The sequence below is a fragment of the Rhinoderma darwinii genome, chromosome 8 (genome assembly GCF_050947455.1).
Source record: "Rhinoderma darwinii isolate aRhiDar2 chromosome 8, aRhiDar2.hap1, whole genome shotgun sequence".
NCBI classification, from domain to species: Eukaryota; Metazoa; Chordata; class Amphibia; order Anura; family Rhinodermatidae; genus Rhinoderma; species Rhinoderma darwinii.
Genome location: NC_134694.1, coordinates 33757957 through 33775032, shown reverse-complemented (window position 1 = coordinate 33775032; position 17076 = coordinate 33757957). Strand labels below are relative to the sequence as shown.

General features: G+C 43.1%; 1 protein-coding gene across 2 annotated transcripts in view; it reads right to left on the bottom strand.

The window, feature by feature from the left end:
• Positions 1-2181: 2181 nt before the first annotated feature.
• LOC142659440 (TSC22 domain family protein 3-like) overlaps positions 2182-17076 on the bottom strand; it is an 89897-nt gene continuing 75002 nt past the window's right edge. Inside the window, exons 1-3 of one of the 2 annotated variants that reach the window (XM_075835584.1) lie at positions 5412-5697; positions 4583-4634; positions 2182-3484 (exon numbers count right to left, since the gene is read on the bottom strand). In XM_075835584.1, the coding sequence (XP_075691699.1) occupies positions 3239-3484; positions 4583-4634; positions 5412-5533 (420 nt within the window). In that variant the 5' untranslated portion in view covers positions 5534-5697 and the 3' untranslated portion in view covers positions 2182-3238. Of the gene's footprint in view, positions 3485-4582; positions 4635-5411; positions 5698-17076 lie in introns of those variants that run through there. The other variant, XM_075835583.1, reaches the window with a different exon arrangement.

Here is a 17076-nt window from a genome sequence, read left to right as displayed (position 1 = left end):
TTCCCACTACAGCTGGCCTAGTCTCCATGTATGAATATACACTAACATAGCAATTGTGCTTACAGATTGTGCGTGTTTTCCATTAATTTACAAAGCCAGTCCTTTTATGTGACTTGGGTGTATCCAGAAATACTAGCTGGGTGCATATGACAAAGACCATAAGGCTATGTTCACACGTAGTGATCAAAAACGTTTGACAATACGGAGCTGTTTTCGCTGATTTTCAGGCGTTTTTTTTAACAACTCGCGTCTTTTGCAGTGTTTTTTACGGCCGTTTTTGGAGCTGTTTTTCAATGGAGTCAATGAAAAACGCCTCCAAAAACGTCCCAAGAAGTGTCCTGCACTTCTTTTGACGAGCCGTCATTTTACGCGCCGTATTTTTACAGCGACACGTAAAATAAAGGCTCGTGGGAACAGAACATCATAATTCCCATTGAAAGCAATGGGCAGATGTTTGTAGGCGTATTAGGGGCGTTTTTTTCAGGCGTAATTCGAGGCGTAAAATGCCCGAATTACGTCTGAAACCACTGCGTATGAACATACCCTAAAAGTAAGGGTATGTTCACACGCAGAGTCAAAAACGTCTCAAAATACGGAGCTATTTTCAAGAGAAAAAAGCTCCTGATTTTGAGACGTTTTTTGTGCCACTCGCGATTTTTGCTGCGTTTTTTACGGCCGTTTTTGGAGCTTTTTTCAATAGAGTCTATGGAAAACGGCTCCAAAAAGTGTCCTGCACTTCTTTTTCGCGGCCGTTTTTTTATGCTTCCGATTTTTCAGCCGCTTTTCGGGAGTTTACGGCCCAAAAAACGGCCGAAAATAGGCCGTGTGAACATACCCTAATATTTCCCAAAATATACTTTTAATTATTTTTCCCATGAATAATTGTGCATATCGTGTGAAATATTTTGCATCTGAAATGCTTGACATGTTTGGATCTTGACTGATCGTAAATATCAGATTGAAGCGTTTACCACTATGGCAAGAAATTTTTTTGGAGCATGAACGATAAGCGCTCCGACCTACGGAGCAGATTGTCAGTTGGAACCAATTGTTTTAAATGCCATAGATCCAACAATCATAATTAACGGCGGTTGTTACGTCGACGGTGGATATAACTGTATCTGAAGGATTATATTCAGCAAATGGGACTCAATTGTATTAGGGAATTTACTAAATCCTGTTTAGGTATCTCATATAAATAAAATGATTAAAAAAAAAAAAATGTAAAAATGTTATTGGGTAAAACTATAATGAACAGCTTAATGTCAGTCACCAGTAACCACCCATACTCCGTCATAAGCTATTCTTCTATAAAATCTTTGCAAACATTTATTAAAAGTTGCATTACTAACAGCATGAGCAGCTGAATAGTCAAACAAAATGTGACTTCTACACTTTTTCACACAACAGTCTTTTGCTTCAGTGTTCATATGGCAAAGAGTGGAACCTTCACAGAACAAGTATAATGGAAAGATTTGCACCTTACCTGTGGTTTGGTCCCACTCCTGGGTTTGGTTCACAATTTATGGCCCAAAATACAACTGTGTGAATGTGGCCAAAGGCCCCATGCAAATAACCGTAAAAGCTCTCTGTAATTGCGGACCGTAATACGGACCCATGCATTTCTATTGGCCGTAGACACCTTTCCGTATTGCTACGGATGGGTGTCCTAGCCGTAAAAATGTTCCGGAAATTATGGAACATGTCCGTTGTTTTGCATTTTACGGGGCGTGCTCCCTTACTTTGTATAGGAGCAGGGCCTGAAAATGCGGGAGGCCGTCAGCGTCCGCATTCGTGCGCCATCACATGTTGGATATTAAACAGAGTTTTCCCCTAGAAGAATTGAATTCTTGGTTTCTGGAGGAAAAGCCAATCCGTGAAACAAAACCTCCCTAAGGAACAAGCGGCCCGCAATATGGTTTCGTTTTGTGCACCATAATGCACACATTGGTCTGCATCAGGCCTTAACCTGATATCAGGTATTATGATGAACGGAAGGCTTTTGTTTTAGGGATTGCGGCAGGGTGGATGAACAGCATGACACCTTAGAATTACATCCAAGACTGTGAAAAACCTATTTCCCATTGTCGATTATTATCTCACATTTTGCTTAAAGTTTAAATTAGCAATAAAAAAAAAAAAAAAAAAAGAATATCTGGAACAATGAAACATTGTCATGGGTATGTATCAAAACGTTTTATTGCAGAATCCATTGAGTCATGTACATTGCAGGTCTCTTTCAATAACATCAAACAGCAGAAAGTTCAGATTCCATTGAGCCATATAAGGCTATTGTTGGAAGTTTTCGTCCTAAAGTCATTAATATTGCAGTAAAAAAAAATTAAAAAAAGTCTGTCGTCTTACTTTTCCCAGATTTTAAAGTGTCGTGTGAACTTTTCAGGAGGCTCTTCGTCAGCCAATGTGCTTTTGCATGAAGATAAATGGAAATTAAGACAGTAAGAGAAATACAATCTATTCTAGACATGTATATATATATATATATATAAAAAAAGAAACAAACAAAGACTAACAGTGTCCATGTTACATGTAGCATATTCCAAGTCATCACTGAGACTTCATGGCAAGCGCTTACCCAACATTGAACACTATCTGCGTAAATCCATGCGTACAGCCCTATCTAGGTGGGGATTTTAGAAAACCTCCACAACCACTAGGGCTAATATGTGCCAACTAACTACAGTTATCCATTTCAAAGTGTTTAGGTGCATCTCAAGCTCGGCTTTATTCTTCAAACGAATGGAGCAACGTATCCTACACCAGTCTCTACTTTTGGGTCACCAATCCCTGGTTTGGATTTCAGAACAGTCTATGGTCAAGCCAAACAGAGATGGTCCCTCTGACCAACGTTGTACTCCATGGTTAGAGAATGTCTTCAGAAGCGGCCTGTGGACTTCTTCAGCAGCTTCTGCTATCATCCTGGCTTTGCATCAAAAGCCCGACACCAAGAAAGGCAGGTTCCATAGCGGACAAGCTCTGTCTTACTGGTACCCTTCTTAAAGAGTCCACGAATGGCTTCTCTCTCACTCTTCTCTTGAAGAAAAGAAGCCTGCTCTAGCCCTGGTACATCTCATGGTGCCAGTGTAGGCTAGTCAACGACCCTCCAGGTCAAAAGTGACACTTTAAAGAGGGGGGAAAAAAAATGACATTTTTTTTCTCATTATCGAGGAGACGATTAGGAAAAGTTGTGTGGCTCTGTCCACTCCAAAGACAGAGCCACTTAAACTGAAGATCCGGCTGAGCATGGTTGGGTTGCATGGAAAAAATCTAGGCTTGAAATCTCCCCCATCACATCTGCAGGAAGCCGGGATTGAAACTTTTTCATCTGCTCTGGGCTGGCAAGATTCTTTAATAGACAATTCTCCCTTTCAAGTTGAGAATTTTTCTCCACCAGCTCTTTGATCTGCTCCTTTAGGACTTCCACCTCTTCCCGCACTGCATACATGAGATGATTCTTTACCAAGTCCTGTAGAACAAATAAAAAAAAATTGACATCAGTGGAGTCGTCCAATGTTATAAATTCAAAGACATTAGCATATTTATTTCCATATGTACAGTAAACAAAAATTCCTGCAAAATATAAGTAGGTCTGAACCAAGCATAATACACAACGTGTTTAACCCTTCCCTTATCAATGGACAACACTACGAAGCAGCACAACTATACTGGGCGCACATTCCCATTAGTACATTATACGTGTTCGGGTGCGCTCACACGTGGCGCGCTTGCATTGTATTTCTGCAGTGTAAAAATAAGATGCAGTAAACTACAATGTTTGCCTATGTCAAAAAATTAATTGCAACTCTGACAGTTCTTGTTCTTGTGTTGCAGAATATTTTTTCTAATAGGCATTCACCGCAACGGTATAAGCTGCACAAATACAACGCAAGTATACAACATGTGAGTGCACCTTTATACTGCCATGCAGAAAATATTACATCCATGCAATTTTAACAGAATATTGTTTCTTTTTCAACTAATAACGTGTCTGTATTTTAATTATATTAGGCATCTGATGACTGATCGATGTGTAAATGTAGTGGAATGAGCCTAAGCAGGTTGCTGTATTTACTGTAGTACCTCACACAGTAGGTCAGCCATGCTGCAGTTAAGAGACAGAAGGCGCTATTGTTGGAACGTCTGCGGTTTCCTTCCTGCGGATGGGATTCCCACATACCCAGCCTAGTACAGTCTGCAGCTTACACTGCAGTCCTACTCTGTCCAATGAGATCCCACAACCCCAGCTGAGAAATCTGCTCAGTAACAAGCAGCGGGATGTGTTCACATGAATAGGGAGATCCCATTTTCCTACACGCTGATCTGATGCAATTCATGAGCAAAAGCTTATTACGTTACAGAGGCTGTCAGTATAAAATGCATGGCATGCACAACATATTCATCGCCATGTGGAATCCGTACAGGGACAGACCCTGGATCATATAATATAATATATCTCTTTATGTCAGAAGAATGTGATAAAATAATAAAATGTTTACGAGTATATAATAAAATCCTTATTGCTATGTACAGTACGTAGGTTTTGGATACAAGATGTGATACTCACCATGGCTTGCTCGATCTTGTTATCTATTGCAACAACACTCGCACCTGAAGCGCTGTGAATAGAAAAATAAACGTACATTAGTGTGAATAGCAACATAACGGCTAACTATTCCTATAGGTATGTATCACATAGTTGGCCTCTTACGTAAGAATGATACTAGAACACTGGAGGCAAGAGACTGTGCAGCGTGTGCATCCCCGGAGGGGTTAAACTGACAGCACAGACAAAGCAATAGTCTCCTGCAACACTCTGACAAACAAGGAGGCGGAAACAGAGCTATTCCAGTCCAAACCAGGATAATCCTGCTCTAACCAACCAGCCGTCACCGCAACAAAGCTCAGGCATGTCTGCTGTGCTACAGAATATAGTGATGTGATAGCATTCACTGTAGTAATGGAAATATACAATCATATCCTAAAGAAATGGAGCCAGGACTATCTCAGTGCGCCATTCTTTCTATCAACTAGATAGGATATTATAAATACATCAAACTATCATCTGCCAGAAGACATATTTCTTTCGTTTATAAGATTTATATAAAAAAAAAAAAATGTTATCAAAAAAAATATTTTCATTTTTTTAAAGAATGAACTGTGCATCGAAATTGCACGCATACCGAGATCCGATAAAGGTATATTCTAGGCATGGTATATTCTAAAAACCCATAAATTGTACTGAATATAAAATGATTCTGTATGTGCAGGTCTATAAAGAAGCAGCGCAGCGACAACATACGGATACACCTGCTGTCGTCAGGTTTTGCAGCGGTTGCTTCGCAGCTCTATTAATGTCAAAAAGTGAAATATTCAGAAATAAGTGAAATATTTACCTGTTATCCAGCTTAACAGATACGACGTCTGCCCCCAGAAGGGACGAGAAGAACGAAATTGAGAAATTGTGTAGCTCATACACGGCCACCTCCATGGGGTATTTACACACTCCTGTACTCATGTTTGCAAGAGAATATCTCACTTTAGATTCCCACAAAAGAAGGTCCTGCACTTATAAGCAGTATATATGTATATATCTGCTGTACTGTATGAACGGACCACCCTGCACGGAGCTCAGGACCCCACTGCTGATGCAACAAGCACAGACTGATTCTATTTCAGTGCTGCTCCTCCTTAAATAGCAATGGGTGGTGACATCATATGGTGTCATCCCCTCCATGCAAAGTAGGCTGACTTCGTAATAAACCCCCCTCCTCTAAACCACAGAGCTAATAAACAGCCTCAGTTCACTGCAATATATTGACACACATTTGCACAATAGGTCAGTGTTTTTTTCCCTGAACATCGCTTTGTGTTGTCGTAGATCAGTACAAGAAATACAAAAAGATCTGAGCAGTTATGTAAAAATGTCCTCTGATAATATACAGCTGGCACATGATAAACTCTACATCGATAACCGGGAACGCTCTCCGACTTCCTCGATTTTATAGTAACACCGGTAGCTGTAAGGGTATGTTCACACGGCAATGCCAATTACGTCTGAAATTAGGGAGCTGTTTTCAGGCGGAAACAGCTCCTGAATTTCAGACGTTTTGACAAGTGCACGCGTTTTTCGCGGCGTCTTTTACGGACGTAATTGGAGCTGGTTTTCATTGGAGTCAATGACAAACGGCACCAATTACGTCTCGAGAAGTGACATGCAGTTCTTTGAGGCGGGCGTCTTTTTACGCGCCGTCTTTTTGACAGCGGCGCGTAAAATAAAAAAGGCTGGACGGTTTGGAGCCGTTTTTTCGGCCGTAATTCGAGGCGTAAAACGCCTGAATTACGTCCGTAAATAGGGCGTGTAAACATGCCCTTAGGGTACGTCCACATACAGCGTAAACACTGCGGTTAGTCCGAACTGATTTTCTGTGGCACAAATTATAATAAAAGTGTTGGGCCGGCGTGGACCCTCCTGAATTTACAAAGTCATGCCCCCTTTTCATAAAAAAGTGGCGAGGGCGGCGTTAAAAAAGCAAATAGTCGCAATTTGCACCACAAATTTTGACTTTTGGACCCTTTTGAGATTTTTCTACGTAGAAAGGTTGTTAAATTCTGTGTGTGAATGCAGCCTAAGGGTATGTGCACACTGCTTATTTTTGGACGTTTTTCGGGCCGTAAACGACCAAACACCCGAAAAATCAGAAGCAGAACGCCTCCAAACAACTGCTTATTGATTTCAATGGGAAATACGGTTTTCTGTTCCGACGGGGCATATTTTTACGCGGCCGTTTTGAAAAAACGCCGCGTAAAAAGACGCCCTGTAAAAAGAATTGCATGTCACTTCTTGAGCCGTTTTTGGAGCAGTTTTTCATGGTCTCTATAGAAAAACAGCTCCAAAAACGGGCCTGAAAAACGCGAGTTGCTAAAAAAAAATAAAGGTTAAAAATCAGGAAAATCCGTATAATATTTCAGACGTTTTTTAGTAAGCGTGTGCACATACCCTTAAAGACAGCAAAGCAAGGAAGCACATTCATGAAAAAAAGTAATGGGAAGATAACTATATCAACAGTAATTGACAGTGATTGGTTAAGTGCTCACGTCACGTCATTTTCACGCCACAAATCTTCATTGGTCTCATTAAATTTGCAGATTAGCGCAGTGCGTGCCTGTAGTTCCAACCTCATGTCTGTCCCTAACCATTATCACCGTTACTAATACTATTTACCGTGAAGTAATATTTCTATGTCCTACATTTATGATAAAACTAGCCAATGATATTATCCACATAAAGACAAATCATAAGGTGGTTTTATATTGGACAGAAAACGAGCACCGATCGACTATATAGCGCGTCCATTCACAAGGATTAAAGGTCGTTAAGTATGGGAATGAACGATCGATAATTAGATCGTTCATCATCACGCCTTTACGTCATGTCAGCAGCACATGTCCCTGATTACACAATGAGATATGCTGCCAACAAGTTACCATTTTTTTTTTGCCCCCATAAAAGATTTGATTCGCCACTGAATGAGCGTTTGCTTGTCCTACGGCTGATCATTGCCCTGTTTGCTCGACCATCGGCCGCGTAAAAGGGTCTTTAGGCTCTGATCCCATTCGGTGCATAACAAATGCGGTTTTGGCATGCACTTGGCTATTAAAAACTATGGGCATGTCGGCATATACTTCGGGAAATTTTTCTGATGCTTAACGTGCACCATAGACTTGATGTGAACAGAGCCTTGCTTAAGCGGTTCAGGACCGGGCTATTTTGAGCATCAGGACCAAAAACCTTTAAACAATTTTTAGCACGGGTTAAACAGCTACAACTTTATAGTGACTATTGTCACTAATAGCATACCTCCCAACTTTCAAGTAACGCAAAGAGGGGCCCACACAGTATAATGCCAAATAGCTGTCCAATAGAGTATAATGCCCCATACAGTATAAATGCCCCCACAGCTGCCACCATAAAGTATAATGCCCACACAGATGCCCTCATACAGTATAATGCCCAAACAGATGCCCCCATGCAGTATAATGCCCAAATCTCCCCATACAGTATAATGCTCCATAGCTGTCCCCATACAGCATAATGCCCACACAGATACCACCATACAGTTTAATGGCCCTATAGCTGCCCTCATACAGTATAATGCCCCCTTAGCTGCTCTTATACAGGATAATGCCCCCATAGCTGCCCCATACAGTATAATGCCCCCTTTGCTGCCACCATACACTATAATGCTCCCTCAGCTGCGTATAGCGTATAATGCCCCTATAGTTTCCCCATATAATATAATGCCCCCATAAAGTAGAATGCCCCATAGCTGCCCCATTACAGTATAATGCTGCCTTACCTGTCCCCTTACAGTATAATGCCCCCTCAGCTGCCCCTAGTGCCAGTGCCCACATATAAAGTGCCAGTGCCCATGTAGAGTGTGCCACAACCCCTTAAAGATAGTGTCACCCCCCCCCCCCCCTGTAGATAGCTACTGGGACCCAGTCTAGGGGCGGAATCCCCAGCCAGAGCATTGGACACGCCCTGGCTGGGGAATCAGCTCCAGGAGGAGCCCCTGATGTCCCAGTCCATATATGGACAGTGATGTCAATGGCTTCCCCGGGCTAAGTGCTTAAAGTAGCGCTGTGCCTGGGGAGTCCTCTCTTCTAGTCCTGAGGACGCAGATACAGTTGACACGACGAGTCCAAGACATACGACCAGCCGCCCGTGACAGTGGGACACCACCCCAAATCCGGGACAGTCCTGCTGAATCCGGGACGGCTGGGTGATATGCCAATAAGGCTGTGCTCATTGAGCGCTGTGTACAAGTGATCAGAGAAGATAGAAGCAGCGAAAGTTGCTTCTATTTTCTCCTCAGGATCACTCGGACAGCAAGCTAAAACTTGCGCTGTAATACTCTATGGCGCGGGTTTTAAGGACCGCGTCCGCCGGACGTTTATATACACCAGCAGTCGGGAATCGGTTAAACAATGATCACATTGGGGTTCATGTCACAATAGTGCCATTTGTAAGAGAAGTTATTCTTTATAAGGACGTCGCAAGAAGTTGTGGTGTCTGCAGTGTATTCGTTAAAATATATCATGACCCGTCATAAATTTAGCTGCCATATGAAGGATGCCTGTGTAGCTGGTCTAAGCTGGCATAGGGGTGCAGTGTGGTTATATGAAGGCTGTATGACTAGCTCTGCCATTTTCAATAGACAATGTGTCTAAACTTTTGATAAAAGGGGCAAAACGCGTTAATGAATATGGACCTAATCTCTACAATTGAACTTGTATTGATACATGAGCCTCATTGTGTCCAGCAAGGCAAGCAGCGTTGGCTAAATGAACCCGAGTATGTACAGAAGAGATAAGTATGCGAATGCTGACGTTGCATGTTCTAGCGTAGGACTATATAGAAAGCGTTCATGCATGTGAATAGTAATTGCATTTTAAAGCACACATTTCAGTGTATATATATCCTCATGCATTACATAAATTGTATGTGTTACTAAAGGTCTGAGTGCTCCCTTCCCCCCACAATCTGAGAGACTGGAGTTCCTAGACATTAGTTTGCATTTTTATTCCATTGCATCATGATCATTGGCTCCCTCTGCTGGTGTCCCCCTGCCACCACAACTACAGTAACCACTCCAATGTCTTGTTTACACTACAGCTAAAAAAGAACACTGTGTTCTCCTCAGATATGGTAAAGCCAAAACAATACTGAGCGAAAACTGATTGCAGCTATCCAAACAAACCAGATACAATTTGTTTTCACGCCAGTTCTATTACAGAGGTGTGGTCGCCCCAAAATAATCTCATTTCTGAGAGAAAACTTAATGTACATCACTGGAGGATTAAGTAAGATTATTTTGCATTGTAGGAACTTTTGTCAATTGATATTAATAGCTTGTAGAAATTTTCCATAAAGTCTACGGACATATTTGTACTACAGATGACACACTTAAAAAAAAAACCAGAACATTATGTTGAAGTCTTTCTATTCATATTGGCAGTACTATAAGAAGGGCAACGCAGAGTAGATTTACTATGGGGGCACTCCACTCCTCAATGGAATGTAGCAGAGTTTTCGAATTAAAGGACTTTTCCAAGATTCTACTAATTTCATGATAAATACATAAAAATTCTTATGGTTGAAAACAGACAACTTACCAATATGTTCTTACTAGAAATTCTTCCCCTGGGCCTTTGAGAAATGTACATAGCGCAGCCTTGGTGACATATCGTCTGTAGTGATGCCACATCCATGGGTCACAATAGTGACCAATTCTAGCACTGTACCAGTGAGGCCTTAGAGCCATTGGATGATGGATGATGAAGTGACTGATGTGAGGCCATCATAGATATGAAATGGCAAAAATATATTGGTCACTTAATTATAACATGAGGACATTCATGTATTTACCATAAGGGCTCGTCCACATGCTCCGGAATTGTGCGTAATTTTCGGACCGCAGCATGTAAATTCTGCACACTGCAGAATTGCTGCGTTTTTCATAGGCGATGTCTGCAACTCCTAACACTGGGAAAAACGCAGCAATTTACGCACAATTTTCTGCCACAAAAATATGCAGGAAATGGTGCGTTTTTGCCGCAGCGTAAAGCCTTTGGCCTCATGCACATGACCGTAGCCATGTGCACGGCCGTGATTTTCAGGTTGGCCGGCCACGGAGTGTCAGCCTCGAGCCGCCCACAAATCGCTGGCTGTGCACATGGCCGCAGCCATTATTTTCAATGAACCCGTTCTTTCTGCAGTCCGGGCTTCGGGGCCATGCACGGATCATGAAAACCACGGTCGTGTGCATGTCCCCATAGGAATGAATGGGGCCGCAATTCTTCCGTGGATTTTCGGGGGAATTGCGGCCGCAAAAGCACGTTTGTGTGCATGGGGCCTTAGACTTTCCACGGAATTGCTGCAGAAATTTTCTGCAGCAATTCCGTTGTGTGTGGACAAGCCCTTAAATTACTAGAAACTCAGGGAAACCCTTTAAAGATGTTCCAAATTGTTAAAGTTTCTCTATTGGTATAAAAATCAAGCTGCATCTAGAGAAAATGTTGCCTCGCAGTCATGTAAGTTACATTCATATACAACTCAGTGTATTGCTCGCTGTAGCCTCAAAAGGAATGTGCACAAAAATCTATCTTCTGACATGTCAAAGATATGTGAAAGTTTGATATCACTGGGGGACAGGAGCTGTGACACCCAGTGATCGGTGGAGTGACTATAATGACCGGATAATATTACTAGTAAGTGAAGGTGAGAAACCCCTTGTTCTAGTACTCAGTTGGGGTCTCAGGGCCTGGACCACATTATACTATCTTCTGACGTGTCTTCAGGGCCGGCCTTAGGATAGATGGCGCCCCGTGCAAAATTATCTTTGGGTGCCCCACACCCATCATAAAAAAAAATGCCCCAAATATAAGTATAATGCCCCCCACAGTATAATGCCCTTTATATTGCCCCCACTCAGTATAATGCTCCCATAGCTGCCCCATACAGTATAATAATCATTTTTAATAACAATATATTATAACCCCCTTCAAGGACACGGTATGTGGTGCTCTAATTGTGCCACACAGTATTATGCCCCCTAAATACCACACACAGTATATTTCCCCTATTGTGCCCCTACACAATATAATGTCCGCTTAGTGGCCCCCACACAGTATAATGCCCCCCACCCTTGGCTGCCACTCACAGCCCCCCTTGTAGTTAGTGCCTCGCTGTAGATAGTGCCATAATCCCCCACCTCCTCCTTGTAGACAGTACCATAATCCCCCACCTCCCCCATGTAGACAGTGCCATACAGCCCCCACCTCCCCCATGTAGACAATGCCATACAGCCCCCCCACCTCCCCCTTTTTAGACCATGCCATACAGCCCCCACCTCCCCCTTGTAGACAGTGCTATACAGCCCCGCACCTCATTCTTGTACAGTGCCCCCTACCCTTGTAGATAGTACCATACAGCCCCTCACCTCCCCCTTATAGACAGTGCCATACAGCCCCCCACCTCCGTCTTGTACAGTTCCCCCACCTCCTGCTTGTAGCCAGTGCTATACAGCCCCCCACCTATGTCTTGTAAAGTGCCCCCCACCCTTGTAGACAGTGCCATACAGCACCTCACCTCCCCCTTGTAGACAGTGTCATACAGCCCCTCACCTCCCCCTTAAAGACAGTGCCATACAGCCCCCCACCTCTGTCTTGTACAGTGCCCCCACCTCACGCTTGTAGACAGTGCCATACAGCCCCCCCACCTCCCCTTTGTAGACAGTGCCATACAGCCCCCACCTCCCCCTTGTAGACAGTGCTATACAGTCCCCCACCTCAGTCATGTACAGTGTCCCCCCACCAATGTAGACAGTGCCATATAGCCCCTCACCTCCCCCTTCAAGACAGTGCCATACAGGCCCCCCCCCACCTCCCCTTTGTAGACAGTGCCATACAGCCCCCACCTCCCCCTTGTAGACAGTGTCATACAGCCCCTCACCTCCCCCTTAAAGACAGTGCCATACAGCCCCCCACCTCTGTCTTGTACAGTGCCCCCACCTCCCGCTTGTAGACAGTGCCATACAGCCCCCCCCCACCTCCCCTTTGTAGACAGTGCCATACAGCCCCCACCTCCCCCTTGTAGACAGTGCTATACAGTCCCCCACCTCAGTCATGTACAGTGCCCCCCACCAATGTAGACAGTGCCATATAGCCCCTCACCTCCCCCTTCAAGACAGTGCCATACAGCCCCCCCCACTCCCCTTTGTAGACAGTGCCATACAGCCCCCACCTCCCCCTTGTAGACAGTGCCATACAACACCCCACCTCCCCCTTGTAGACAGTGCCATACAGCCCCCCACCTCCCCCTTGTAGAAAACAGCGATGACGGATCCATGCATAGGCCGGCGTGATCCAGTGATGTCATCACGCCAGCCGGCGCAGGGATCCTGTCCCTGCACCTGATAGGCTGCAGGCCGAACGGCATGTAGCCTAGTAGATAGCAGAGCAGGAAATTACCTCCCTGCTCTGCTATAGCATTCAATATTATCTGCGTCCTAAGGACGCAGATACTATTGAATGTGGTATCGCTACCGCTGTAGTAGCCACAGCGGCTGCTAGCAGTGCCACCGGGCATGGCATGTACCCAAAAATTGTACCAATAAAAACTACAACCTGTCTTGTAAAAAACAAGCCCTTACACAGCCTTGTCGACGCAAAAAGTTAAAAAAAAGAAGAAAAGAAAAGTTACAGCTCTCAAAATACGGTGACAAAAAAATATATATATTTAAAAAGAAAGTGATTTTATTGTGCAAACGCTGGAAAATATGAAAACAAACTATATGCATATGGTATCGACCCGCAGAATAAAGTAAAAGTGTCAGTTATAGCCCAGGGTGAACATTGAAATAAAAGAATATAAAAACATTGTCAGAATTGCTTGATGTTGGTCACCTTGCTTGTCAAAAAATAAGGGACCAAAAAAAATAAATCGCATGTACCCCAAAGGGTACAAATGAAAACTACAGATTGGTCCACAACAAATAAGCCCTCACACAGCTCCGGTGAAGAAAAAAAATTAAGTTCGGGCTCTCAAAATATGACAACACAAAACGTTCATAGTGTTCCAAAACCGGATAAGATTGGTCATCATTTATCAGTGCGACATTGGCCACACATCTTTCTTTATTAAAAGTTGTGGTGTTTTTTTTTCCTTTATTCCTTGTAAAAATGTTAAATATCCATGTTTTATCAGAAAAAAAATTAATGCATTGCATGTAGGTACTCTTAAATGCAGCAATTAATCGATAAGGTGATTTCATCATGAAACACCATGGTATGACAGACGCACATAGGTGGTATAATGACTGCAATGATAATGTGGATATGCAGTGCTAGACTTCTGCGTCCAAATTTATTTTATCGTTCTGAGCAACATTAACGCAATCACAAAATAATTAATGCTATTTAATTTTACAAAAATTATTTAATCTACAAAATGTTTATTACGTGGATTCCCCATTTCACCTATATAACATTAGCAAGTACCAGAAATAATATTTAAGGGCATGACCACACGTGGCGGATTTCCTCCGCAACTGTCCGCATCAATGCCGCACAGAATCTGCGTTGCAGATTCTGCAGCGGATCTGCACAAAATGTGTAGTACATTGATGCGGACTAGCTGCTGCGGACTGCGGGAAAAGTGCTTCCCTTCTCCCTATCAGTGCAGGATAGAGAGAAGGGACAGCACTTTCCCTAGTGAAAGTAAACGATTTTCATACTTACCGGCCGTTGTCTTGGTGACGCGTCCCTCTTTCGGCATCCAGCCCGACCTCCCTGGATGACGCGGCAGTCCATGTGACCGCTGCAGCCTGTGCTTGGCCTGTGATTGGCTGCAGCCGTCACTTAGACTGAAACGTAATCCTGGGAGGCCGGACTGGAGACAGAAGCAGGGAGTTCTCGGTAAGTATGAACTTATATATTTTTTTACAGATACATGTATATTGAGATCGGTAGTCACTGTCCCGGGTGCAGAAACAGTTACTGCCGATCGCTTAACTCTTTCAGCACCCTGGACAGTGACTATTTACAGACGTCTCCTAGCAACGCTCCCGTCATTACGGGAGCCCCATTGACTTCCTCAGTCTGGCTGTAGACCTAGAAATACATAGGTCCAGCCAGAATGAAGAAATGTCATGGTAGTAAAACCAATACGCTCCGCAGCACACATAAGATCTGCGGACTTCATTGCGGAATTTTGACTCTCCATTGAAGTCAATGGAGAAATTCCGCCATGAGTCCGCCACTGCTCCGCAACAGACAGAGCATGCTGCGGACACCAAATTCCGCTCCGCAGCCTTTGCTCCGCAGCGGAATTTTACGCCTCGTCTAAACGAACACTGCTAAATTAAAGTGTAAGTCAATGGACAAACGGCTCCGCTGCGGATTAACGCTGCGGAGTGTCCGCAGCGGAATTTAAGTGAAATTCCGCCACGTGTGAACCCAGCCTAAAGGGGTATTCCAGCGTGAAACATTTATCACCTCTCCACTGGAGAACTGATAAATGTTAGATCGGTGAGGGTCCAATCACTGATCCATACAAATTCCTCATCATCGCAGTTGTGCAGAAGGGGGGACCCATGTTCTAGTGATTCACTTTCCTGTGTATTGGTAATAAATGTATAATTTCCTAATAAGATTATAAAATAAATCTATTTTACAGAGCTAATCCTGCCTTGTGTGTGCTCTAAAATGCTCCACAAATAAGGACATTGATAGACTTCGCTACTTCAGCAATTCTTCATTTTCTTGGGCTGACCCAACAGACTTGTATGAAGGTTATTCCACGTAGCATTAGTTGAAAAAAAAAATCATTTCTGGGTTATGTATGTAGTCTATTGTGATGATCATGGTCATGGTGATAGAAAAGCAGGAAAATACAATGTGATTCGCCTTCTCTTCTGAATATGGATGTGCATAGAAATGTGTGCCATTATTATTATTTATTTTTTTTCTTCCTCTTCCCTCTTCTCTCTTTTTTATCTTCTGGGGGCGTTTTGAGATGTGGGTCTAGAGGAGATATTGGAGAGTATTTTTACGCTATTGTAATGTATCTAAAATGTTTTGGGATATTGTAAATATGAATAAAATTACAGTGCTCTAGCACTGGTTTAAAAAAAAAAAAAAATGAATGTGTGCCAAGCAATTATATAATAACAGGAGTGTTTTGGAAGTAAGGTCATGTACGAACATGTAATTGGAGCAGCTTCTGATTTAGGTCAGTGGAATGTTAATCTCCAGACAGAGAAATACGTGTAATGCTCATAATATCAATACCTTCATGTCGTCTGACAGTCAACGTCAAGGTTTAGTTCCAGTCATCAGACAATCTGCTCCATACACAGATTGGGCCAGAAGATGCTCAGTGACCCGGGGAAGGGGGGGGGGTACACCTATTGCCACAAAGCAAGTGATCTGACTGGATAGCATAGCTATAGGGGAAGCAGAGGTAGCAATCGCACTTAGGCCTCCGTCACATAAGAAGACACCAGTATTATAAATTACACATATAGCAGTTAGTGGAGAGTTTTGGTGCAGAGCTTTACCACAATATTGCAGGTCTTTGCAGAGTAGAACTCCTTGTGTTGCCATTCATCAGTACTGGCAGTAAACTTCTCAGAAATCATGTCTATACAGATGGCTTCTACAGACGAGTGATATGTTAAAATGATCAAAACACTACCAGTGTAGTCACTGTTGCCCAAATCAGGGACCTCATTTTAGCATAGTGCATATTAGCAATTTTGAGCACACCATCTACTAATTTTTCTGAAAACCGTTTATACATTAAATGGACACTAACTTTTCAAACAACAACTTATGCTAATCTAAAAGTTTACCTAATATATATATATTAACTTTGTTATTTACTTAGTTAAAATGTAGTCATTTTAGCCACATAAATGCTATGTGAAGTTACTGCCACTAGGTGTCTCCCTTCCTGTAATCTGTTGTACACCTCCTGTTGTCAAGCAAAATACATCTCTAGTTACAGAGCAGTGGAGACGGACTGCAGGAAGTGGGGGAGGGGGGTCTCTTCACAGCATGACCATAGAAGTCTATGTAGATGGGAGAGGGGAGCAGGAGGAGGGAGAAGAGTGAGATAGACACAAACACAGATGCTGCACATAGAAGTCTATAGGGAGGGGATAGGAGCCGGAGGACAGAGCAGGACCAGAAAGGACACACAGACATGCTGCTCATACAAGTCTATGGAGAGGGGAGGGGAAGCAGGAGAAGGGAAGAGAGTGAGAGACACAGACGCTGCCCATAGAAGTCTATGTAGAGGGGAGGGTAAGTAGGAGCAGAGAAAGAAGACAGACACACCGCCCATACACGTCTATGGAGAGGGGGAGCAGGAGGAGGGAGCAAAGTGAGAGAAACACAGACACAATTTTTATTTATTTTTTTACATTGTGCTTGGGGAAGAGCTTTTTTTCACTTTTAATATTTTTTTACACCCCTGAAAATGTATCTAACTTA